General features: G+C 33.0%; 1 protein-coding gene across 1 annotated transcript in view; it reads left to right on the top strand.

The window, feature by feature from the left end:
- LOC143073743 (uncharacterized) overlaps positions 1-25843 on the top strand; it is a 92591-nt gene extending 66748 nt beyond the window's left edge. The window contains exons 25-37 of the mRNA XM_076249501.1: positions 1324-3045; positions 4236-4292; positions 5036-5116; positions 6306-6433; positions 7053-7125; positions 9201-9274; positions 13490-13571; positions 14442-14531; positions 15350-15486; positions 19030-19114; positions 19903-19998; positions 21194-21330; positions 21970-25843. Coding sequence (XP_076105616.1) covers positions 1324-3045; positions 4236-4292; positions 5036-5116; positions 6306-6433; positions 7053-7125; positions 9201-9274; positions 13490-13571; positions 14442-14531; positions 15350-15486; positions 19030-19114; positions 19903-19998; positions 21194-21330; positions 21970-21975 — 2768 coding nt within the window. The 3' untranslated portion in view covers positions 21976-25843. The remainder of the gene's footprint in view (positions 1-1323; positions 3046-4235; positions 4293-5035; positions 5117-6305; positions 6434-7052; positions 7126-9200; positions 9275-13489; positions 13572-14441; positions 14532-15349; positions 15487-19029; positions 19115-19902; positions 19999-21193; positions 21331-21969) is intronic.
- The last annotated feature ends 880 nt before the right edge of the window (positions 25844-26723 follow it).

Genomic DNA, 26723 nt, shown 5'->3' with positions numbered 1-26723 from the left:
GTGTAGGGTATTGTGGGGAACATGAAAATACCAGGCGTCTGTCAGGTCTAATTAGCACTCTCATAGTACAATTGTTACCAGATTTTTATAAAACTTATACTATAGGTTAATATCAGCAATACTTGGACAAGTTTTATAATGGTTCAGGATTGACTCTTTTCAAAAGAGTTATACCCCTTTGATATATGACATAAATGCAAAGCTGGGAATTGAAACTCTGTTTTTTTATTTAAATTACAATCATCATTAATTTTTGTGTTGCCTTGACGCAATCAAAAAGCAATACAGGACGTATTATGGTATACCTAGTCCCGCCATATGCCTGTTCATCCAACCGTCCCTCCGTTGTCAACATGTCGAAAAGAGTTTTATAAAATTTACTCAAATTTTACTAAAATGAGGTTTTAAGAATTATTCATTAAAAGATTTTCCAGTTTTTTGACACTAACTCAAAAATAATTACAGCAGATCTCATGAAATTTTGGAGATTAGCTCCCTTTAAAATTTTATAAATTTTAGATTTTATTTTTCTAAAAGTTTTATTCATAAAAAAGTAGGGATTTTCCCTTTTTAAGACAATTACTCAAACATGCTTTCAGCATTTCTCATGAAACTTAGTTTGTTTGAAGTCTGACAACAGATTTACTAAGTATTGCGCAACAGCAAAAAATCTTTAATTGAATAAAAATTTAATTCATATAACCATGCAATTTCAAGTTTTTTTACTACATTTATTCAGAAAAATATAAAATGTCACATATTTAATTACAATCCAAATTAAGACCTGTTTCAAGGTTGAATATTGTTTCCATTTTTCCTCCAACTATTCAGGGTTGAACCTCTGCGAGGGGTATCCAGAGCTCAATTAAGTATATAAACTTTTGTAATTGCTCTCCTGAATTCGACTCTAAGATGATAGTGCATCAAGTGCAGTGACATGTAACAACTTCCCTGGTCTCAATCTAATAACTGTCAAGTGATCTGGTAATGATATATCATAATCAGTAGCCTATCCAGAACTATCCAAATTGTTACAACTTCTAACATCTGTGTACAGGTGAAACTTAATATACATTTTCCAATTTACAGGAAAATAATGTTATTTTGTCTTAGATTTTTTATTCAATGAAAATTCCCAAAGGGGATAAAAATTCCCAATTTAAAGTTCAAGTGACCCTTTTGAAAACACCTGGAATTATCCCTGACTGATCCTAATTATATACTTGTTTTAGTGCATTTGCTATAAAATAGGAGGTTCTGTAATCAGAGGTTCTGCCTATTTAGAACAGAACGATTATTTATGTATCTTGTCTCCAATTTCAGAAATAAAGAAAGGAAAAAAGGCAGCTGCATCAACAACTTTATGTAATAAGAAAAACAGCAAGGACACCTCAACTGTAAACAACCAATCTAATACTAAACCAGCACGGTATTGCATATTTTGCGACAAATATTGCCTACAGCTTAGTAGGCACATACAGCTGGTACATAAAGAAGAAGACAGAGTGAAGGCAGCCCTAAAGTTTTCCCCAAGAACAAAAAATAAAATGTTTTCACAATTTAAGAAAGAGGGAATTCATTTAAACAACATTGAAAAACTTGGCAAAGATAGTCATGCAGTCCTTGAAAGGGAAAGAATTTCTCAAAAGGATTCTGTGCAGGTTATGTGTGATAACTGCAATGCCATATTAACCAAAAAAGCTATGTCAAGACACAGAGCTACATGCCAGGGAGGATCATCAAAACAGATAAATGCCATTCCAGCGCAATTTTTTATCAAAGATAATGATGTATCTGAAAGTTTTGTCAAAAACATCTTGACAAAATTCACCAAAGATGACATTGGTAAAATCTGTAAATCTGATAATTTGGTAAAAAAAGTTGGAAGTATACTGTGGGCAAAAAATAGGACAAAAGTAGACCAATTATCCCAAGTCAGAAAGAGTGTGATGAATGACATGAGGAGGTTAGCTCACGCATACAACTTTTTTAAAGAAGAAGTCAAGAAGGATCATCCTTTACTTTTAAACACTGCTGCTGATATGTTTAATAGAATATTTTTCAAAGATCTGCAAGAGGCAGTATGTAAATATACGGAAGTAGGTGATCAATATGGGGAGACATCTTTCAAGTTAAAACATGGACTAAAATATGCATTATACTATGTTTTAAAAAAGTCAGCAGAGATTTTGAGGGCCGAACATCTCAGTAAATTTGCAGATGATAAAGCAGAGGAGGTCACAAAATTTTTGCATATTTTTGAAACCACCAAAAATTTATATTTTTCTGATGCTTTATTCAATATAAGAAAAAATCGTCAGGTTAATTTAAGGAAACCACATCGAATTCCAGATGAGGATTTATTGTTTACCATCAGACAATACACCATTGAAAGCATTAAAAAAATAGTAGAAATGTACAATGAATATAAAATCTGGACACGGTCAGACTTCGTTAAGTTGAGGAATCTTGTGGTATGTCGCTTGACAATGTTTAATGGACGGCGTGGTGGAGAAGCATGCAGACTTCTAAGATCAGAATTCAAAGATGCTGTTGAAGACAATTGGGTAAATAAAAAATGGAGGAATGATCCATATGTGCTACAACAAGAATTGAAGATTGCTTACGAGGCTGGCAAAGGGATGAATAAACTGGTACCAGTTTTGTTCACTCCAGAAACAATGGCGGCAACTGTTTTATTAGATGATGATGACCTTAGACAGCAAGGTGAAGTTTTGTCCAATAACATGTATGTGTTTGCTAACACTCAAAATTCCTTGGAATATGTAAACGGCTACACAGCTATGCAACGTGTTGCAAGTGATGCTGGTATAAGAGAAGATGAGGCAAAGAAGATCAATGCCACCTTAATTAGACATTTTACCAGCACTGAAATGGCTGCAAAGGACATACCAGAGAATGAGCGCCAATATTTTTACACACATATGGGTCATTCCGAGGAAATGAACAAACAAACCTACCAAGCTCCTTTAGCTGTTATGGAGATTGTGAAAGTTGGCAAACACCTAAAAGACATAGATAATGGTAAAATATTTTGTCTTAAATTATAATATCTCATTTCTTTTTTTTAAATTAAACAGTTATACCTGTTAATTAATACTGAGCATTAATCAAAGGTATAAAATCTTATTATTCCAAAGTTCTACAACAGATTGGAAAAAAAAGGATAAAGAAATAAAAATTTCATCCCTACGATGAAGCTAATCAAAAATGTTCCAGAACTTGACAAAGAATTTAGATTTAAAGAGTATGTTCGGTAAGGCCTATTATGTAGTGTTGGATAATCAGTTGAAATTATTAACCTATTATCTATTACTATTGGTTGACAGCAACCAACCAACAATCGGTTATAATTTTGAACTTCTTTTAGAGAACCACTGAGTGAAATGGAACCAAATATGGCATGAATGTTCCAAATGAGGTGCTGACCAAGTGTTGTTACTTTGTAGCTGATCCATCATCCAAGATGGCCGCCAGTGGGGGACTTAGTTTAACATAGGACCCTATGGGAAATGCATACAAATGTCTTCTTTTAGAGAACCACTAAATAGAATGAAACCAAACATAGCATGAATGTTTCTTATGAGGTGCTGACTAAGTGTTGTTACTATGTAGCCGATCCATCATCCAAGAGGGCCGCCAGTTGGTGACAGTTTAACATAGGACCCTATGGGAAATAGTAATACATACAAATGTCTTCTTTTAGAGAACCACTTAATGGAATAAACCAAACATAGCATGAATGTTTCTTATGAGGTGCTGACTAAGTGTTGTTTCCATGTAGCGGATCCATCAACCAAGATGGCCACCAGTTGGGGACAGTTTAACATAGGACCCTATGGGAAATAAATACAAATGTCTCCTTTAAGAGAACCACTGAATGGAATCGAAGCATACATAGCAATATTAAAACAAATAAGGCCTCAAATATATTATAAGTATCTGTTATGATTTTCATCTTGTTTTATATGATTTCATATTTTTGCATGCCATGCAACAGGCCTTTTATAGTTAACTATACATGGATTTGTTTATTGTTGAAGGCCATATGGTGACATTTGAATTTTACATCATTGTCCCTTGGACTTTGGTTTAAAGTTGGTATCTTTTTGTTTTCAATTACAGAACAGAATTATGATTATGATGATGTCTCTTTTTATTATCATAATTAAATTCCACAGATGAATTTAAGACATGGTATTGAATATTTTCAGCACTTGCCCTCAGACAGCATCAAGACACCAGTTCAAGTCCCTGTAAAATTTATACAGGTAAGATTTTTCTGTAATTCTCCTTTGATTTTTGTATTCAAACTCTGATGGACGGGAGTATACTAAAAAATTGAAAACAACATGTTTATTAATTTTTATGCATCCAAAGTGCGCTTTTCTGGATTTACCTTCATCAGGAAGGCACAAAGCCAAACATTTGAAATACGAAATAAAAGCCAAATCTATCTAAGTTCAACTTTGCCTGAGGAAGTTGAAACCTTAGTTTAATAACCTTGGCTCACAGGTCATAGAATCTGTCATGTCATTGGTACATTTCTGTCTACAAGTCTTTATCTATGTGTATTTATATATGATACAGGTTCCTAATGGAGCCTCTAGTTGAAACCTTGTAAACAGTCAAGATCCCCACCCTTAGCCATTTAAATTCCTGTTCATCATTTGAAGAAGTGAATGCCATACGAGCAATCACTATTCGTCACTTAATCATATCAATTTACTAGACCAATATAAAAAAGAAGATGTGGTATGATTGCCAATGAGACAACTATCCACACAAGACCAAAATGACACAGACATTAACAACTATAGGTCACCTTACGGCCTTCAACAATGAACAAAGCCCATACCGCATAGTCAGCTATAATAACCAACTTTTAATGGACTTTTCCCAATAACAGGCAACCATGGGATAATGACAAATTATTGGAGCATTGTTTGGGAGATTTGGAAACAGCAACCTGTTACAATTATTTTAAAATTGTTGTAATATTTTAATTTTTCAGCTGAAGCTGTGGACAGTATAAACAGTAACAATACCTCCTTAGATATTCCTCAAAGTTTGGTTGAACATGTTTCAGAGTCAGGTAGAACTTCATGATTTTTTTATATGTAATTTTCCTTACCCTTTATTTCATGAGTGCCTGTAGATATATATGACAAAATACCTTAAGCACAGTATGAACTGTCAAGTTAAGTGACAATTTAAGTGTATCACTGTACTTGACAGCTTTGACGTCAAACACACTGTTAATTAACACCAATTACTGTAACTCAAGGTCATAAATAACTTGTCTATTTCAAAATTGTTTGACAATAAACTTGAGTTATTTCCCCTTTTTTGTCACCTTTCACAATATACTCTTTGAATTAATGGTTTATCTTTGTAAACAGATTAAATCTTATTACCTATTGAATATAAACGCTTATCAGAATATCTCATTGTTTTATATTTTATCTTAAACTATTAAAAAAGTATTTTGAAATTATTATTTTTTTTTTAATCTTTAATTTCTTTGAATGTTTGATTATTTTATTTCAGGAATAACTGTAATAATTTTCTTTTTATTTGAAATTTGAAATAACATAAAAAATGTGGTGCATACTGAATAACCCTGGTAGCGAATAGAAACAAAATATATTATAGTTATTCCTTATGATTTAATTTTAAATTCCAGTTTAAACCTTATACCATGAAAAAAGTTGATGACATCACTGTCACTGTCACATGACTAAATTATGTCTATGAGCTGATAAACAAAACAATGTTAGCCAATCAGAAGATGTGTTACATCCAAAATTAAATTACTACATTATAATAATTATCCTCATGTCAATATCATGACAGAATGATCATTGATACATTCTAAGAATTGATTAACAAAAAGTACTACAAAAAAGTTATAGAGTTGAATATATAGTGAATAATGATAAAATAAAGGAAGAACTGTAGTCTAACATTTGAATAAAGACTTTCAATGAAACAAGGAGAGTGCATGGGTATGACTTAAGGCTTGAAATGATACAGTTTATTAAACACATTGTTATGTTAATAGCTTCTTCAATAAAGTAATATTGTTTTTAGAAAAAGAATGAATATTTTGAAGGTGCTTCAGTTTGTCGATGTTAACTTTGCAACATCAAAGTCAAAATAACATTTAAGGGCTTTTGGCCCATTTTGTCAGACGTTACATATGTGAAACATATCTTTGTGTCAACAGTTTATTTAGTGTACATGATAATATCAATTCACCTTATGCTTTATTTTTTTTAAAGATAATACTGACTTAGAATATCACATTGAACCACATCCAGACGAAGAGCTTAATTCAGATTCAGTTTTGAACAAGAACAAAGGATGTAAAAGAAAGTTGGAGCTTGATGATTATGACCTAGTTGATATTGTAAGTATAATTGCTGTATATATGGTCTTGCAAAGCATAAGACACCAACATTGTAATATTTAGTGAGCTATTTCAATACTTTGCCTCCACTTCTGTTACTCAGGTACTAACTGCCTAATTGATTGCATCATATTAATAATTGAATCATTCTAAAGCCTTAAATGTCTTATTTTTTTTGAAAAATTGAATTTTAGCCAGACAATTAATTTCCAACATGATTTTAATATAGGAATCATGTGATATTAATGTTCTCCACACCATGTGAGTAGTATGAGAAAGGAGTAGAAACATAGTATTCAGTTATGAGCACAATGTGATATAAACTTTCCTCACACATGGTATTAATGTTGTATATAAAGCCACATGATATCATGTGATATTCATGTTAAATATAAATGCTTCTTCTTCAACCTCAGAACAATATGCTCTTTGAATATATGTATCATAATCAATGTGGCAATACCATGTGTTAAAATATGATGTGGTCCATCCGTCAGTTGTCACATGAATGTTTTTTGTCGCTTCTTTCTCAGGAGCTACATTACAAGGATTTCAGTGGTTATGGGGTACTGCTCACAATTTCACTCGTTCATCCTTATTGCTACTGTACATATTTCAGAAGCAACCAGTTAAAAACAAAAAACTTACAGAACCAGAAGTTGATGGATCAAAAGACAATTCAGAGAATGAGAGTAAGTTTAGTTTTACCTTATGATAAGTAGTAAAAGGTTTTTGGGATACAAGTGCTGTCAGGCAATCTGTAGACTTTTACCATTGACTCCCTTCCAAGACTTAACCGTTTTGTTTTTACATTAAAAGGAACAACTCAGATTTTTAAATTGTCCTGTTTTAAAAAGTAAAAACAAAGTAAGAAAATGAATTTAAACAACATTCTGTATTTATGTTTAGAGTTTTGTATATTTAGAATCACGTCAAAGGGGGCATTCAAAATAATTCAGTAAACACGTGCTGGGACTATTATGCTTATAATAACCCAGACATGTGCAATAGAGCACACAACTTGTTTTCAAATGTTCACACATGTTTGAACAGAAGAATTTAGCCAAAGTTTGCAGACGAAATATTCAGAAGATTTACTGAAAAATTGATATAACTAGTGGAAATTTTGAAGTCATTTTAAGGTGGTGTTAAATTGCATGATGGTTTGATCAAAAGAGCAAAATTCTGAAGGCCAAAGGTAGAGCAAATCTAAAACTCATTAATTACATTGTTAATGTAAAAATATACACTTGTATCGGAGATTTGCTATTTTTATGTTCCATTTATGGGCATTATGTTTTCTGGTCTGCTTTCGTTCACCCATCGAATCATCCCATTTCAGGCAAAAGTTTTTGGTCAAGGTAGTTGAAGTCCAATCAACTTGAAACTTATTTAACATGTTTCCTATAATATGATCATTCTTATTTTAATGACAAATTAGAGATTTTATCCCATTTTCAAGGTCCATAGAAAATGATAGTGCGGATGGGGTATTTGTGTTCTTTGTACACATTCTTGTTTTAAATTTTAGTATGAGGTGTTTCTTTTGCTTTGTGAACAAACATATGCTCTAGATTTTTTTTTTAAATTGTTGCACATGGGTATATTGACTACTGTAGAATTGTGAATTTTATCAAATTGTCATGCACTTAATATATTTCATTAACTTAAAACACTTCCAAACTCTTAAATGGTGCACATGATGTTACTAATTCCATTCATTATGACTAAAGGGTTGCATTCTGAAATTGACATATTTGACCTAGATACGACAACCTTTCATGCTGGCTGTTCTCCATCTGAAAAACCACAGTGCCAGCCGTTTGCCAAAAAAGGGAGGTGGGTCATACAAGAGCCTACACAAACGCTTTGCACTTATACTTGTTGACATACAAATTACCTTTATTGTCCTAATCAGAATCGAAATAATTAAAAATGGATATGAAGATTAAATCAAATAGGGAATACATTATAATCCAAGTCCAAATAATTATGACGCCTTGCAAGGCTATTTGATTTTTTTTCTGAGATTCTTCCCTCCTCCAGGGAGGCGCAGCCCTCAAAGTAGCTTCTGAAATGAAGTTGCCAATTGACCACCAGACATGAAAATTTAATGGCCAACTCAAAATTTTAGTGGCCAGGAATAGTTTCAGGTTGCCTTTAAACAAAACTTCTGACTGCGTGTGAAAATATGGAGATAGATAGATATGTGCCATTTTCAGTCAATGACAACAAATTGCATATAAAAATAAACTACAATTACCTGATACAATAAATCACTGACAAGATCAAGCTCAAATCTAACAGGTGCTGGAAATAAAGTATTCATTTAAAGTCATATTTTAAAACCTGGTATTGATCATGACAAAATTTATCAAAATTTACAGTCACCACAGATGACACTGCCCCTGTCCATTGTGCATAGTCCTCCGAAGAGTTTGTACCTTGGAACAGAATTAACAGAATGAACTGGCCTGCACAGTGGTTTGACTTGATTGAATGTTATAGAAATGTTTGTTTATTATTATTTTAACAAACAAAGAAAACTTCAAACACACACTGGGATGATTAAATCTAAAAATGAATTGTCCCAAGAAATCCACAATATTATGCCCGATTATATTCAGTGCATATACAATTCTAAAAAGGATATTAAATGTATCAAGCTCAAAGAACACTTTAACAAAGTAAAAAAGCTACTTTACATGTTAGGTTTACATACCATTTATTGTCATGTTTATCTCATTCTTACTATTTAAAAAAAAAGTTGAAAAGATTCCTCTGATAGAACTGAATGAAGACATCCTTTTAAAAGATGGAGAAGCAAGAAGAACAAAACTAGTGAGTATTTTAATTAGTTGTGGGTCAATTATATTTATTTAATATTTAACCAGTGACAAATAAATCATACTCTTTCATATCAATATCTATTCTATTTATGATCTCAATGAGACCATATTAGTTATAAGCTTACAAGAAATCATTATGTTGGATATTTTATGCCCTTTTAAGCTCTCCTGGCCCAAAGGGCCAAGTGAGCTTTTCCCATCAGTTTGCGTCCGGCGTCTGTCGTCGTCCGGCGTCTGTCGTCGTTAACTTTTACAAAAATCTTCTCTGAAACTACTGGGCCAAATTAAACCAAACTTAGCCACAATCATCATTAGGGTATCTAGTTAAAAAAAATGTGTCCGCTGACCCGCCCAACCAACCAAGATGGCCGCCATGGCTAAAAATAGAACATAGGGCAACCTGTTGTTGGGTTGCTGCCCCTGAATTGGTAATTTTAAGGAAATTTTGCTGTTTTTATGCCCCACCTACGATAGTAGAGGGGCATTATGTTTTCTGGTCTGTGGCTCCGTCCGTCTGTGCGTCCGTTCGTCCGTTCAGGTTAAAGTTTTTGGTCAAGGTAGTTCTCGATGAAGCTGAAGTCCAATCAACTTGAAACTTAGTACACTGGTTGCTTATGATATGATCTTTTTAATTTTAAAGCCAAATTAGACTTTTGACTCCAATTTCACGGTCCACTGAACATAGAAAATGAAAGTGGGAGTTTCAGGTTAAATTTTTGATGAAGCTGAAGTCCAATCAACTTGAAACTTAGTACACTTGTTGCTTATGATATGATCTTTCTAATTTTAAAGCCAAATAAGACTTTTGACTCCAATTTCACGGTCCACTGAACATAGAAAATGAAAGTGGGAGTTTCAGGTTAAAGTTTTTGATGAAGCTGAAATCCAATCAACTTGAAACTTAGTACACTTGTTGCTTATGATATGATCTTTCTAATTTTAAGCCAAATTAGACTTTTGACCCCAATTTCACGGTCCACTGAACATAGAAAATGAAAGTTGGAGTTTTAGGTTAAAGTTTTTGATCAAGGTAGTTTTTGATGAAGCTGAAGTCCAATCAACTTGAAACTTAGTTAACTTGTTGCTTATGATATGATCATTTTAATTTTAAAGCCAAATTAGACTTTTGACCCCAATTTCACGGTCCACTTAACATAAAAAATGAAAGTGGGAGTTTCAGGTTAAAGTTTTTGGTCAAGGTAGTTTTTGATAAAATTGAAGTCCAATCAACTTGAAACTTAGTACATATGTTCCCTATAGTATAATCTTTCTAATTTTAATGCCAAATTAGATTATTACCCAATTTCACGGTCCATGGAACATGGTAAAGGATAGTGCGAGTGGGGCATCCGTGTACTTTGGACACATTCTTGTTGGTTATTATCTTGAATATTATTATAGATAGAGATAAACTATAAACAGCAATAATGTTCAGCAAAGTAAGATTTACAAATAAGTCAACATGACCCAAATGGTTAGTTGACCCCTTTAGGAGTTATTGCCCTTTATAGTCAATTTTTAACCATTTTTGGTAAATCTTAGTAATTTTTTACAAAAATCTTCTCCTCTGAAACTACTGGGCCAAATTAATCCAGACTTGACAACAATCATCTTTGGGGTTTCTAGTTTAAAAAATGTGTCACGTGACCCGGCCATCTAACCAAGATGGCCGCCACAGTAAAAAATAGAACATAGGGGTAAAATGCAGTTTTTGGCTTATAATTCAAAAACCAAAGCATTTAGAGCAAATCTGACATGGAGGGGGTGGGTAAAATTGTTTATCAGGTCAAGATATATCGCCCTGAAATTTTCAGATGAATCGGACAACCTGTTGCTGGGTTGCTGCCCTTGAATTGGTAATTTAAAGGAAATTTTACTGTTTTTGGTTATTATCTTGAATATTATTATAGATAGAGATAAACTGTAAACAGCAATAATCTTCAGCAAAGTAAGATTTACAAATAGCTGAACATGACCGAAATGGTCAATTGACCCCCTAAGGAGTTATTGTCCTTTATAGTCAATTTTTAACAATTTTCATAAAATTTGTAAATTTTTTACTAACATTTTCCACTGAAACTACTGGGCCAAGTTCATTATAGATAGAGATCATTGTAAATTGCAAGAATGTTCAGTAAAGTAAGATGTAAAAACACATCACCATCACCAAAACACAATTTTGTCATGAATCCATCTGCTTCCTTTCTTAAATACTCACATATACTTAGGTGAGCGACACAGGCTCTTTAGAGCCTCTAGTTCGTAAATCTTAGTAATCTTTTACAAAAATCTTCTCCTCTGAAACTACTGGGCCAAATTAATCCAAACTTGTCCACAATCATCATTGGGGTATCTAGTTTAAAAAATGTGTCCGATGACTTGGCCAACCAACCAATCTGGCCGCCATGGCTAAAAATAAAACATAGGGGTAAAATGCATTTTTTGGTTTATAACTCAAAAACCAAAGCATTTAGATCAAATCTAACAGGAGTAAATAGTTCATCAGGTCAAGATGTATCTGCCCTGAAATTTTCAGATGAATCAGACAACCTGTTGTTGGGTTGCTTCCCCTGAATTGGTAATTTTATGGAAATTTTACTGTTTTTAGCTCACCTGGCCCAAAGGGCCAAGTGAGCTTTTCCCTTCACTTGGCGTCCAGCGTCTATCCGTCGTCGTTAACTTTTACAAAAATCTTCTCCTCTAAAACAACTGGGCCAAATTTAACTAAACTTGACCACAATCATTATTAGGGTATCTAGTTTAAAAAATGTGTTCGGTGACCCGGCCAATCAACCAAGATGGCCACCATGGCTAAAAATAGAACATAGGGGTAAAATGCAGTTTTTGGCTTATAACTCAAAAACTAAAGCATTTAGAGCAAATCTGACAGGGTAAAATTGTTTATCAGGTCAAGATCTATCTGTCCTGAAATTTTCAGATGAATCGGACAACCCGTTGTTGGGTTGCTGCCCCTAAATTGGTAATTTAAAGGAAATTTTACTGTTTTTGGTTATTATCTTGAATACTATTATAGATAGAGATATACTGTAAACAGCAATAATGTTCAGCAAAGTAAGATTTACAAATAAGTCAACACGACCGAAATGGTCAGTTGACCCCTTTAGGAGTTATTGACCTTTATAGTCAATTTTTAACCATTTTTCACATTAAAGTAAGAGCTACAAATAAGTCAACATGACAAAAGTGGTCAATTGACCCCTTAAGGAGTTATTCCCCTTTATAGTAAATTTTTAACAATTTTCATAAATTTTGTAAATGTTTGTAAATTTTTGTGCCCCATCTAGGTTGAAGAGGGGCATTATGTTTTCTGGTCTGTGCGTTCGTTCGTTCATCCTTCCGTCCGTTCGTCCTTCAGTCTGTTCAGGTTTAAGTTTTTGTTCAAGTTAGTTTCTGATGAAGTTGATGAAGTCCAATCAACTTGAAACTCAGTACACATGTGCCCTATGATATGATCTTTCTAATTTTAATGCCAAATTAGTGTTTTGACCCCAATTTCATGGTTCACTGAACATAGAAAATGATAGTGCAAACTTCAGGTTAAAGTTTTTGGTCAAGGTAGTTTTTGATGAAGTTGAAGTCCGATCAACTTGAAACTTAGTATACATGTTTCCTGTGATATGATCTTTTTAATTTGAATGCCAAATTAGAGTTTTTATCCCAATTTCACGGTCCACTAAACACAGAAAATGATTGTGCAAGTGGGGCATCCATGTACTATGGACACATTCTTGTTACAAAATATTTTCCAGTCACTTTTGGGCCAAGTGCATTATAGATAGAGATAATTTTAAGTAGCAAGATTGTTCAGTAAAGTAAGATCAACAAACACATCATCAACACAAAAACACAATTTTGTCATGAATCCATCTGTGTTGTTTGTTGAATATGCACATAGCCCAAGGTGAGCGACACAGGCTCTTTAGAGCCTCTAGTTTTACTAAAGATCAAAAATGCTATCAGCAGTTTATGATGAAACTATGGTGACTTTTTTTTTATATATTTATGAACTAAGTACCCTTTTGTTTTTTACATAATTTCTGATTATATTTCGGAAATAATATGTAAATTTTGTAAAATCATTAAAAACAAAAAGACAAGCTAAAAGGACTGTATTATGCCCTAATAGCACAGATCTTTATTATTATTTTACATTAATAACTTTGTCAAAATATGTTGCCTATTTCAGCTGCAGATAATGAAAAAAGAAAATGATAAAAAAAATGGGAGAGATTTGGAAGGCCTGACCAGAAACAAGCTGATGGAAGATAGTAAGTAAACAATGTATTAATCAGTCTTTTAATTTTGTGATTTATTTTCATACTCCTGAGTGATGTAAACTGTTTTTAGCTCACCGTTCCAAAGGCAAGACACCACTGCGAAATAAGAACAGATTTAGAATCATCTAGAAGGGCTAGACTCAAACAACAACTGATAAAAAGACAAAAGATACAAAGGGCCAACGTAAAAGCACTAGATATAGCAGTGACCAAAACTAGCTAAAGGAGTTAATTATAAAAAATAAAATTCTAACAAAAGTGAAAGGTTCCCCGTGAGCAGCATGACTGATATATTAAGCATTATTTTAAATGAAAGTGATGATAAATCTTTCCTAAAAGATTTACACATGCAAAACTCATTCAAACAAATTTATTTAAGGTTCAATCATATGATAAGGTCTATATAGATATTTGAAAAAAAACGTGTCTGTTGTTAAGTGGAAACTTATAGCTATAATAAGATGTGGTATGTGTGCCAATGAGACAACTCTTTATCCAAGTCATAATTTGTAAAAATCCATTATAGATCAAGATACAGTCCTGGCTCACGCTGAACAGGAATCTATAAAGGGTGCCAAAAATGACTAGTGTAAACCTTTCTAAATGAAAAAAACAACAGTCTTATCTATATATAAAAAATATTTGTAGCTTTATTATGCATGACAAGTCAGTAACATTTTATGTGTAAAATTATCGTTCAGCACCTCTCCTTTTCACATAACCTCCTTGTTATAATTAACATGGTATCTTTTACTGAAAAAAAAAGATAATCTCAAAGCCGTTCACATAACTGTTTTTAGTTTCAAGAAGCAACTGTGACATTGTTAACTACTTAATTATTTGCTTCTGCTTTCTTTAAAGAGAGAAACATATGGAAGCAAATGGATACTGAAAAAGTTAGACAATATTTTCAAGATTATATAACAGATTCTGCACAGAAGCCAAGTCCAGGTAAGGTGTATAGACAATATAAACTGCTTTCTGCAGTTTCCATTCCTACATTACAAAAAGTTAAGATAATATCTAGAATATATTTCAAAGGATAACTAAATTTGGGTTAGAAAAGCCCTAAATTTAAAGTCATTTGTACATGATCTTGAAACTTTAATCGAACAGTTTTCACATAAAGAAATCCCATCATTGGGACTATAATTATTGTAGACAACGATATATCTGAAAAAAGTAAAGCATTTTAGAGCAAATCTAACAGGGTTCAGAAATGTTCAGCAAAGTCAGATCTTCAAAATTGTTTCAATGACCAAATTTGTCAATTGACTCCTTAATTATTTATTGCCCTTTAAATGTTTAGATTTTTCATTCTTTTTGCAAGTCTATTACTTTTTCAAAAATCTTCTTCTCTGAAACTACTGGGTCAAAAACTTCCAAACTTTAATTGGATGTTCCTTATGGTGTTTTGTTTTTAAATTGTATTTGAAGGATTTGATTCATCAACCAACATACATCATCGGGCTGCAATGACTAAAAATAGAACATAGAAGACAAAAGAAGGCCTTGGCTTTTATCTCAAAAACTTCAACAGTGAGAGCAAAAGTGAAAGGGAGTTAAAGTGATAAATGTGTCGATCATGATCTATCTGTGATGAAATTTTCAGACAAGTTTGACAGTAATCCAACAATAAGTTGTCCTTTAGTCTGAAGATTACTTGACAACGTAGATTTCACCTATTTAACAATTTCACTTATGCAGTGTGCTCTTACTGCTTAAGTTTAGATGAAAGCAAAAAACTTCATTTTATTTTTGGGTTTCAGATGCAACTGAAATTGACGATTTCAAGGCAAAATATCCTGATATAACTTGTAATGTTGACGTTATAAAGGTGAAAGTTATGAATGAAAAGAAAGAAAGAAAAAGAAAACTTGAAAGGGAGCTCAGTTATATTGATGCTGTAAGTAATAAATTATTTTTTATAGTTATGCAATTTAATGAAAGTTATGCTCATTAGAAATATGTCAGATCAAGTAATCAAGTAACACTTACACTAATACCAAAATGAACAAAATCTGGAAATCATAATTTTCCAAATAAAAAGAAATTAGGGTGGGCAGGGATGAAAATCTATCAATTAATTTTAATTGACCTGATGAGAGGCTTGTTTGCAATAAATTATTTTATTAAATCAATCATTTGGTCATGTATTTTATAATGCTAAGGTGCCATGGGATGGCAAGTTTCAGACCTGCCTGGAAATTGTTTTCTATTTGACAGTACAATTAAATTAAGAAATTATTTCTTCATGTTATGCTCTATGCTCATTTAAAAATGGGTATGCATTAAATTTGGCAATATTTTACACTGAGCCTTAATGTGATGAATATAGAGCACATACCTGCCAACCCTCCTGCTTAAATGCCGAAATTGGGAAATCTCCCGCTTGCTGATAGGAGAGTAAAACCTATTGATGATCGTTCATAAGGAACATTAATTAATGTACATTGTATCATACTAAGTTGACCAGTTCGCAATGCCTCATTAATTATTTCTAAATGAATTGATGAATGTTTGGAAGACTGAGGTACATGTGTCCATGTTTTGAATCATTATTATTCTTTGAAAATTATACGTATGGATACGGTAGCTATACTGTTTTTTTCTATATAGATTTTCAACTATATATTTTATTATCATATAGCATATAAGTCAGTAAGCAATCAGTGTAAAGTTCTTTATTGCCATGTTTTAAATATATTGAATACCCCGTATGGAGGTGCTCTTAATTGCAGGATGCTATATATTATACAGATAAGAAGAAAAAATGTTCCGAATGAACAAAAAAAAAGTTTCCGAATATTCCTCCATAGACCATATTTCTAACTAATAAATATGCGTCAACCCTCAGGGGTTCACGCAATAAATAGCATTTAAACATACATATGTTGTTTTGATAATATAGTGTTATTAGCTTGCTGTTTCTGTATTTGATCTGTTGTAGATTCGAGGTTAGCTGTATTGGAACCAAGACTTGGAAGAGTCGAGAGCCAACACAGCTGATCCAGAATCTATAGAAAATACAGAATTTCATATCTTATTATATTTTATATCACAAATATTTTTAAAGGGCACTATCTGACAAATTCATGTTCACCGATTTGAGTCAAATTCTCATATTTTATTATATAACAATGTAAAACATTTTTCCAAACTATCAATTTGAAAGTATAAAATAAACAATTAACAGGACATGGTCTCAATAAGATGTAGCTTCATTTCGTCTGAAATTAAGCCAAGACGCCATCTAATTAACTATGGAGTTCACCTTCTATGACCATGTATAAGGGATGTAAGCATAAACACAGATATAAATAGATTTATCAACTCCTGCAATTGAATTTTTATAGGTCTATTAAATTTTGTATTAATGATTAAAAATGTGTGTTTATGGTCGCTTTTACCTTTATAAGAATGATTTTTTTTGGATCGATTCAGTTAATCAAATTATTTACCTTTTTTTTCACTTTCAATGTTGACATTCTTTTCCTTTAAATAAACGTACATGGACAATGCATGCGCTATTCTATCACTTTCTACGGGGTTAAATTGGAGTTCACATGAATATGAATTTAATGAGGTCAAATTATTCACTTGCAAGTATTATCAATGTTTATTAGCTTAATTTGACAAAATTGAACCATTTTAGCTAATAAAAGCAAATTATTATTTCCCTATTTCCCTTTCATTAATGATTGAACAAACAAAAAGTCATACTTAAATTTTTTTATATATCTCGTAGCCCCTTTAAGTAGCAAAGAAGAATAAATCAGACAATTTAGCTTTTCGTGCTCTTTGATAGTCTGTGTATTATGGTGAGTTATCAACGGAAATGAAAGTATGTCAAAAATTGTAAGTCGTACTTGAAAAGGCTGAGAAATATTTCCATTTTAAGACTTCCAAACTTTTTATGCCCCACTTACGATAGTAGAGGGGCATTATGATTTCTGGTCTGTGGGTCCTTTCCTCTGTGTGTTCGTTCGTTCGTTCCTCTGTTCGTTCGTCTGTCTGTTTGTTCGTCCCGCTTCAGGTTAAAGTTTTTAGTCAAGGTAGTTTTTGATGAATTTGAAGTCCAGTCAACTTGAAACTAAGTACACATGTTCCCTATGATATGATCTTTCTAATTTGAATGCCAAATTAAAGTTTTTATCCCAATTTCACACTCCACTGAACATAGAAAATGTTAGTGCGAGTATGGCATCTGTGTTCTTGGGACACATTCTTGTTATTCTATGATTTAAAGTTATGAAGTACATTACAAAATGTGTTTATGTATAAATATAAGTCTTAAGTTAAGTTCGACATAAAACAATTGAAACTGAAAGTGAACCCCAAGTATTACGTCATGGGCCAATGCAGGTTTTTTTCAGTATTAGCCTTGTTCAAAAAAACAATATGAACTCTTGATTTATAAAGGCAGTGGAACGTCATCAGTATTGCACAGGCATTTATCTGTATTAGGGCTGATTTGCTCATGTCATTTAATAACAATATTTATTATCCTTTCATGTAAGCAGTTGAAAGATATATAATTTACTTGGAAAAGGAGGGAAATAACGAGAATGTAAACAGTCAGTTTGTGTGCATGCATGCATAAGGCATATTTTGTTCTAATTAGTTTTGTTTACAAGGGGACATTAGGACATCATATTAGTATTTTGATATATACACAAATGAGAATGGATCAGCTTCAATTTAATATAATGTTCAACATTGATTTTGATTACAATTTTACCCCTTCTCCTGAATTTATGTGGAATTTTTCGTTACATGGATCCAGCGTTGAATTTGTTGTATGTAGTCTTTGCCATCATTTCTGCAAAGTTTTTTCTCTATCGATTTATGAATTTCAAAACAGCGGTATACTACTGTTGCCTTTATTTAGATAAATCCATGAAGTTTTGAACTAACATTACTCTCTTACACGCATGTCACCACCAATTATGTGCCAGATATGCTCAGTTAATGAATTATAACAAGCGTTTACAACAGGTGTATTAATACTATGAAACAAGGCTTCCAAAAAAAAATATTTTAGCCAGCTGCTCATTTTTTTTTTGTGTTTTCATCCCAATTTTTATGCCCTAATACTTAGTAGCAAGAGGAAACCATATAGTAATCATATGAATCATTATTGACACAAAATTGGTACATGTTTTTTCTCAAGAACTACAATACAAGGATTTCTGAAATTTGGTTTCAGGGTTTATGTAAGTCAGCTATATACCGTGTGATGCTTTTTCAGGTTCATCACTCAAGAACTTCCTGTTAACCTAACACTTGCATATTTTACACTATTATATATATTATCAACTTGTGGTTGGGGTATCATCAGTGAGCAGTAGCTCGCAGATTCACTTGTTATATTTTCACTCCAAAGTTTAAGGACTAAAAGGGTTGATTCTAGACAAAATTTTAAAAGTGCCAATTAAATATTTTATAGATACCTACAGTTAAAAGAAAATATGTTGAGGAAGTAGAAAGTGATGAAGATAACGTCAAAGTTGGTAATAGTGGATTCTCAAAAGGTAAATTCTCTGTGGAAACATTTATGTTTATAGGAATTTTTCATCTAACTTTTTTATATGAAAATGCATTTTTTTATAAAAGGTATCAGTATTTTGACTCATTTCTTATACTTATACTTGATATAAATTTATTCACTTATGAATGTTTTAATAACAAAGGTGTTGCATACTTAAAACTAACAGTAAGTGTAACATGAATAATGTTCCCATTGAAATATTGTTTGCTGCACAATATTTCATATAAAAAGTGTTAAATATTCTATATTCAGTCAGGGGCATTACTTAAACAAGTAATTTTTCTTAGTTACTTATATAAGTAATTTTTGTATTAATAGAGTTATTTTAAATATCAATAGAAGCATGGACTAATTGTAGTTTTCATGAATTTTTACAGCATTTTGTATCATAAAATGAAGAATTTATTAGATTTAAGAGGAGAATAAAGATTAAGGGTTACTTTAAAAATAATTATTACTTGAATAAGTTATTTTATACATCTTTGAAAGAATTATTAATAACACTTATTTAAGGAACATATGTAATTGTTTTGTGTTACAAATTATAAATAACTTCAAGTCTTAATTAATTCACAAGTTTCTATCTATTTATATATGTCTACCTGCAGGATTTTTGAGTAAAACGATATTTTAATAGTCCTGAGAGACCAAAGAAGGAAATATAGAATGTGTGCTAGTGATTAATAAATCTAATCAGTGCTAATGAAATATCATATTTGAGCAAATCCCTGCTTTTCTATTGAAAAAATAAATGCATTCTAATTCTTTTAGCACGTCAGTACTCAAGATGGAGTGATGAAGAAACAATATGTGTACAGGAGTATTTTAAAGATTACATCACTGAAAAGTGTGAAAAGCCATATCCTGGTATGTCATATTTCAATAATATTCACAATGTCATACTTCATGCAACAACCCCTCGATCATTAAAAGATCTTGATTTGAGATATTACAATTCAATGTACTAACAAATTTCAACAATGATTATTAAAGTGACCAGGAAAGTGGATACCTTATTTAACTGCTTCAACAGTTTTCCACCCAGATTCTTCACTGAGAGATTTCACACATGTTGAAGTTGTGCATTTCCTATTGGGTGCTATTATGGAATTGTGGGAGATTTTTATTATCTTTTTTCAGACATGGGAACTTTAAGTAATTTTTTATCAAAATTCCTATATTTTTCAATCAAGATTGAAGACAATACACAGAATGATTGCACACATATTGAAGTTTTGCTACTGCCATTTTAGAATTGTTTGAACAATTTTTAGGCAAACATTGCATAAAATGCAATCAAAACCTTATGTGACTGACTTGATATCTAAATCTTCCAAGACTTATCACTACCTTTTTGATACACAAAATATAGTGCATTTATCATAACATTCTATACACCCTGTCCATGAACATTTCCAGAAATTTATAAATGTAATATATGCTCAGATATTCAAGGCACAAAATGATGTTACACTTTCAAGAAAATTACATAACTTTTGCAAGGTACAGGAATCTATTATCTGCTCTAGAAAAATGAACTATATCATTGTTAAAGCTATCTTCAAAAATTGGAGTTGCCTTCCTTTGCATTGTCTAGAATTGTTGTTTAATCAAGTACAACCAATGCGACATTAATTTTACTTCTCACTGATAAATTGAATTGAAGCAATCTTTACCAGTCAGTGCTTGCAAGCTCTTGACTCCTATTTTCTAGACATTGGAACTAATTTACATATTACTGGTACAATCTTTGTTTTTAATCCAGATCTTTGAAAGTTCACAGAGAATTTTCAGATTAACTTATTAAGGTCGTGCTCCTTCTATAATGGAATTATTCAAAAAGTCTTTATGGGACAGTATAACAAGAGTCGATAATACTCTGAGATATTTTGGAAACTTCTCATGAGTTTAATAAAATATATGCTTTTATGGAAGAAAAATAACGATTAAAATTGTAAACCAAATTAACAGATGCACAACACTTACCTAAAGCTATTATAACATTACTCAATTACCAATAACCAGTAATTTTATATGACAAAAATTATGCAAATGTTTTCAGGCAAAGTGGATATTCAGAAGTTTTTGTCAAGCCACCAATCAATAAAATTTGACTGGAATAAAGTTAAAGTTAAAATTATGAATGAGAAAAAGGAAAGGAAGAGAAAAATAGAGAAAGGACTGAAATGGATCAAATATGTAAGTAGCTGGGGGAAACAATCATATTTGCCAGTCATGACCTGTTCAGGAACGCTATGCATCCTAAGCAAAAGTACTGGTAAATTATTAAGTCAGGGATTTCGTTACCACAAATCACTTAAAATCTTCTACAAATACAAATCGGGCGCGAACATGAAGGGTGCGAACATGTAGGGTGCGAAAGTATATTGGCGCAAAAGATTGGGATTTAGGAGAAATTTTTATTTTTGAAAGACATCATTTCTGCAATTTCTTTGACATTGGGTTTCTCGATTGATATTTTGCACTTATTTTTTATAAGCCTGTTAAGGGGACATATTATGGTATACCTTTGACCAATTTGAGTGAATTGTGTAGATCTATTGACATGAGCTTTTTTTTTTTAAATTAATTTTGGATTCCAAGTTTTGGGTTATATTCATTTAAAAAAGGGGGGGGATTTCCAGTTTTTCAACAATTTTTTTCGTTCTTTTTCTCAACTTGTAAGTCCAAGAGAAGCAAATACATGTATGTGTTTTATTTGCTATGTGATATATGCATGCATGAAACTGTAAGCAGATTCCACACTTAATCCTTAAAATTCTTAGGAAGTGGATATGAATATATATATTAATTTGTATGTGTTTCTTTTTCTTCTAGAAATGAACTTGATATTAAGGAAGAATAGAGAAGAACAATTTCAAAGAGATTCATTCAACATTGCAATACCATTTTACAGCCACCTATTTGTGCAGCCATATAAAAATGGTCTTAATCAAATATAGAGAAACTTGTGAGACATTGCTTTTTACCACCTAACACAGACCAGGTTTAAATTTGAGTGGCATCACATTCGTTGTTCTCAAGTTATGCCAATAAATTGAAAATTTGCTGAATTTGCTGTTACAGCACACAGTCAAACAGGATGTTTTTGTTACCAACAACGGGTAAACCTCCAGCAAGTGTTCAGCAAGCAATGTCTTTCTTTATGTTATATCAATTTGTTATCACACAGACAGTCGCACAGGATAAAGTTTTGTCACCAACCTGTATGCCTCCAGATAATGACTTCCTTCATGTAATTTCAATTTGTCTTCACACAGACAGTTACACAGGATAAAGTTTTGTCACCAACATCTATGCCTCCAGATAACATCTTTCTTCATGACAGGCAGTCTTATGTTAACTGAATCTGCATCATCACCTCTCCACCAACAGCCAGTCTTATGTTAACTGAATCTGCATCATCATCTCTCCACCAACAGACAGTCTTATGTTAACTGAATCTGCATCATCATCTTTCCACCAACAGCCAGTCTTATGTTAACTGAATCAGCATCATCATCTCGTCACGAACAGATAGTCTATCATCTCTCTACCAACAGCCAGTATATCATCTCTCCACCAAAAGACAGTCTTATGTTAACTGAATCAGCATCATCATCTCTCCACCAACAAACAGCCTGGTAAATACTGAATCAGCTCCTTGTCTCTCAACTGACAGACAGTCTGATGAAGACCTAATCTGCCTCTAATGTCTCAACCAACTGACAGTTTTAGAGTTAATTAAATCAGCATCTTACTGAATAAGCATCATCTTCGTTCAACCAACAACAGTCTGGCATATACTGAATAAGCATCATCATCTCTCAACCAGCAAACAGTCTGGCATATACTGAAAAAGCATCCTCATCTCTCAGCCAACAGACTGTTTGGCATATACTGAATAACCATCATCATGTCTCAACCAACAAACAGTCTGGCATATACTGAATAACCATTATCATCTCTCAACCAACTAACAGTCTGCCATATACTGAATTACCATCATTTTGTTTCAACAAATGAACAGACTGGCATATACTGAATTAGCATCTTCATCTTTCAACCAACAGTGGCAAATTCTGAATTAGCATCATCATCTCTCAACCAACAAACAGTCTGACATATACTGAATAAGCATCCTCATCTCTCTACCAACAAATAGTCTGGCATATACTGAATTAACATAATCATCTCCCAACCAACAATAGTCTGGCATAAACTGAATTAGCATCATCATCTCTCAACCAACAACAGTCTGGCATGTACTGAATTAGCATCATCATCTCTCAACCAACAAACAGTCTGGCATATTCTGAATTAGCATCATCATCTTTCAACCAACAGTCTGGTATATACTGAATAACCATCATAATCTCTCTACCAACAAACAGTCTGGCATATACTGAATTACCATCATCATCCCTCTACATAACAAACAGTCTGGCATATACTGAATTAGCATCATCATCTCTCTACCAACAAATAGTCTGACATATACTGAATTAACATAATCATCTCCCAACCAACAATAGTCTGGCATAGACTGAATTAGCATCATCATCTCTCAACCAACAACAGTCTGGCATGTACTGAATTAGCATCATCATCTCTCAACCAACAAACAGTCTGGCATATTCTGAATTAGCATCATCATTTTTCAACCAACAGTCTGGCATATACTGAATAACCATCTTAATCTCTCTACCAACAAACAGTCTGGCATATACTGAATTAGCATCATCATCTCTCAGCCAACAAACAGTCCGGCATTTACTGAATAAGCATCATCTTCGTTCAACCAACAACAGTCTGGCATGTACTGAATTAGCATCATCATCTCTCAACCAACAAACAGTCTGGCATATTCTGAATTAGCAGCATCATCTTTCAACCAACAGTCTGGTATATACTGAATAACTATCATAATCTCTCTACCAACAAACAGTCTGGCATATACTGAATTACCATCATCATCCCTCTACATAACAAACAGTCTGGCATATACTGAATTAGCATCATCATCTCTCTACCAACAAATAGTCTGACATATACTGAATTAACATAATCATCTCCCAACCAACAATAGTCTGGCATAGACTGAATTAGCATCATCATCTCTCAACCAACAACAGTCTGGCATGTACTGAATTAGCATCATCATCTCTCAACCAACAAACAGTCTGGCATATTCTGAATTAGCATCATCATTTTTCAACCAACAGTCTGGCATATACTGAATAACCATCTTAATCTCTCTACCAACAAACAGTCTGGCATATACTGAATTAGCATCATCATCTCTCAGCCAACAAACAGTCTGGCATTTACTGAATAAGCATCATCTTCGTTCAACCAACAACAGTCTGGCATATACTGAATAAGCATCATCATCTCTCAAACAACAAACAGTCTGGCATTTACTGAATAAGCATCATCTTCGTTCAACCAACAACAGTCTGGCATATACTGAATAAGCGTCATCATTTCTCAACCAACAAACAATCTGGCATAAACTGAAAAAGCATCATCATCTCTCAGCCAACAGACTGTCTGGCATATACTGAATTACCATCATCATGTCTTAACCAACAAACAGTCTGGCATATACTGAATTACCATCATCATCTTTCAACCAACAAACAGTCTGCCATATACTGAATTACCATCATTTTGTTTCAACAAATGAACAGACTGGCATATACTGAATAAGCATCATCATCTTTCAACCAACAGTGGCAAAAACTGAATTAGCATCATCATCTTTCAACCAACAAACAGTCTGACATATACTGAATAAGCATCCTCATCTTTCAACCAACAAACAGTCTGGCATATACTGAATTACCATCATCATCCCTCTACCAACAAATAGTCTGGCATATACTGAATTAGCATCATCATCTCTAAACCAACAAACAGTCTGGAATTTACTGAATTAGCATTATCTTCGTTCAACCAAAAACAGTCTGGCATATACTGAATTAACATAATCATCTCCCAACCAACAAAAGTCTGGCATATACTGAATTAGCATCATCATCTCTCAACCAACAACAGTCTGGCATGTACTGAATTAGCATCATCATCTCTCAACCAACAAACAGTCTGGCATATTCTGAATTAGCATCATCATCTTTCAACCAACAGTCTGGCATATACTGAATTAACATCATAATCTCTCTACAAACAAACAGTCTGGCATATATTGAATTAGCATCATCATCTCTCGGCGGACAAACAGTCTGGCATTTACTGAATAAGCATTATCTTCGTTCAACCAACAACAGTCTGCCATATACTGAATTAGCATCATCATCTCTAAACCAACAAACAGTCTGGCATATACTGAACTACCATCCTCATTTTCAGCCAACAGACTGTCTGGCATATACTGAATTACCATCATCATCTCTCAACCAACAAACAGTCTGGCATATACTGAATTACCATCATTTTGTCTCAACAAATGAATAGACTGGCATATATTGAATAAGCATCATCATCTTTAAACCAACAGTGGCAAATACTGAATAAGCATCATCATCATCTTTCAACCAACAAACAGTCTGACATATACTGAATAAGCATCCTAATCTCTCAACCAACAAACAGTCTGGCATATACTGAATTACCATCATCATCCCTCTACCAACAAACAGTATGGCATATACTGAATAAACATCATCATCTCTAAACCAACAAACAGTCTGGAATTTACTGAATTAGCATCATCTTCGTTAAACCAATCAACCAACAGTCTGGCATATACTGAATTAGCATCATCATCTTTCTACCATCAGTCTGGCATATTCTGAATTAGCATCATCATCTTTCAACCAACAGTATGACAAATACTGAATTAGCATCATCATCATCTTTCAACCAACAAACAGTCTGGCATATACATCATCATATTTCCACCAACTGAAAGTTTGGTGTGATCTGAATCAGCATTAACGTATCTCATCATTAGACATCCTTGCATGAACTGAATCAGTCTTCTCATCTCTCAACCAACAAACAGTCTGGCATATACTGAATTAACATAATCATCTCCCAACCAACAATAGTCTGGCATATACTGAATTACCATCATCATCTCTCAACCAACAACAGTCTGGCATGTACTGAATTAGCATCATAATCTCTCAACCAACAAACGGTCTGGCATATTCTGAATTAACATCATCATCTTTCAACTAACAGTCTGGCATATGCTGAATTACCATCATAATCTCTCTACCAACACACAGTTTGGCATATACTGAATTAGCATCATCATCTCTAAGCCAACAAACAGTCTGGCATTTACTGAATAAGCATCAGCTTCGTTCAACCAACAACAGTCTGCCATATACTGAATTAGCATCATCATCTCTCAACCAACAAACAGTCTGGCATCTGCTTAACTACCATCCTCAAGTCTCAGCAAATAAACAGTCTGGCATATACTGAATAAGCATCATCATCTCTCAACCAACAAACAGTCTGGCAAATACTGAAAAAGCATCCTCATCTCTCAGCCAACAGACTGTCTGGCATATACTGAATTACCATCATGATGTCTCAACCAACAAACAGTCTGGCAT

Source organism: Mytilus galloprovincialis, chromosome 4, assembly GCF_965363235.1.
Source record: "Mytilus galloprovincialis chromosome 4, xbMytGall1.hap1.1, whole genome shotgun sequence".
Lineage (NCBI taxonomy): Eukaryota > Metazoa > Mollusca > Bivalvia > Mytilida > Mytilidae > Mytilus > Mytilus galloprovincialis.
Note: the sequence above shows the minus strand (reverse complement) of the source record. Positions and strands in the feature narration are given on the sequence as shown.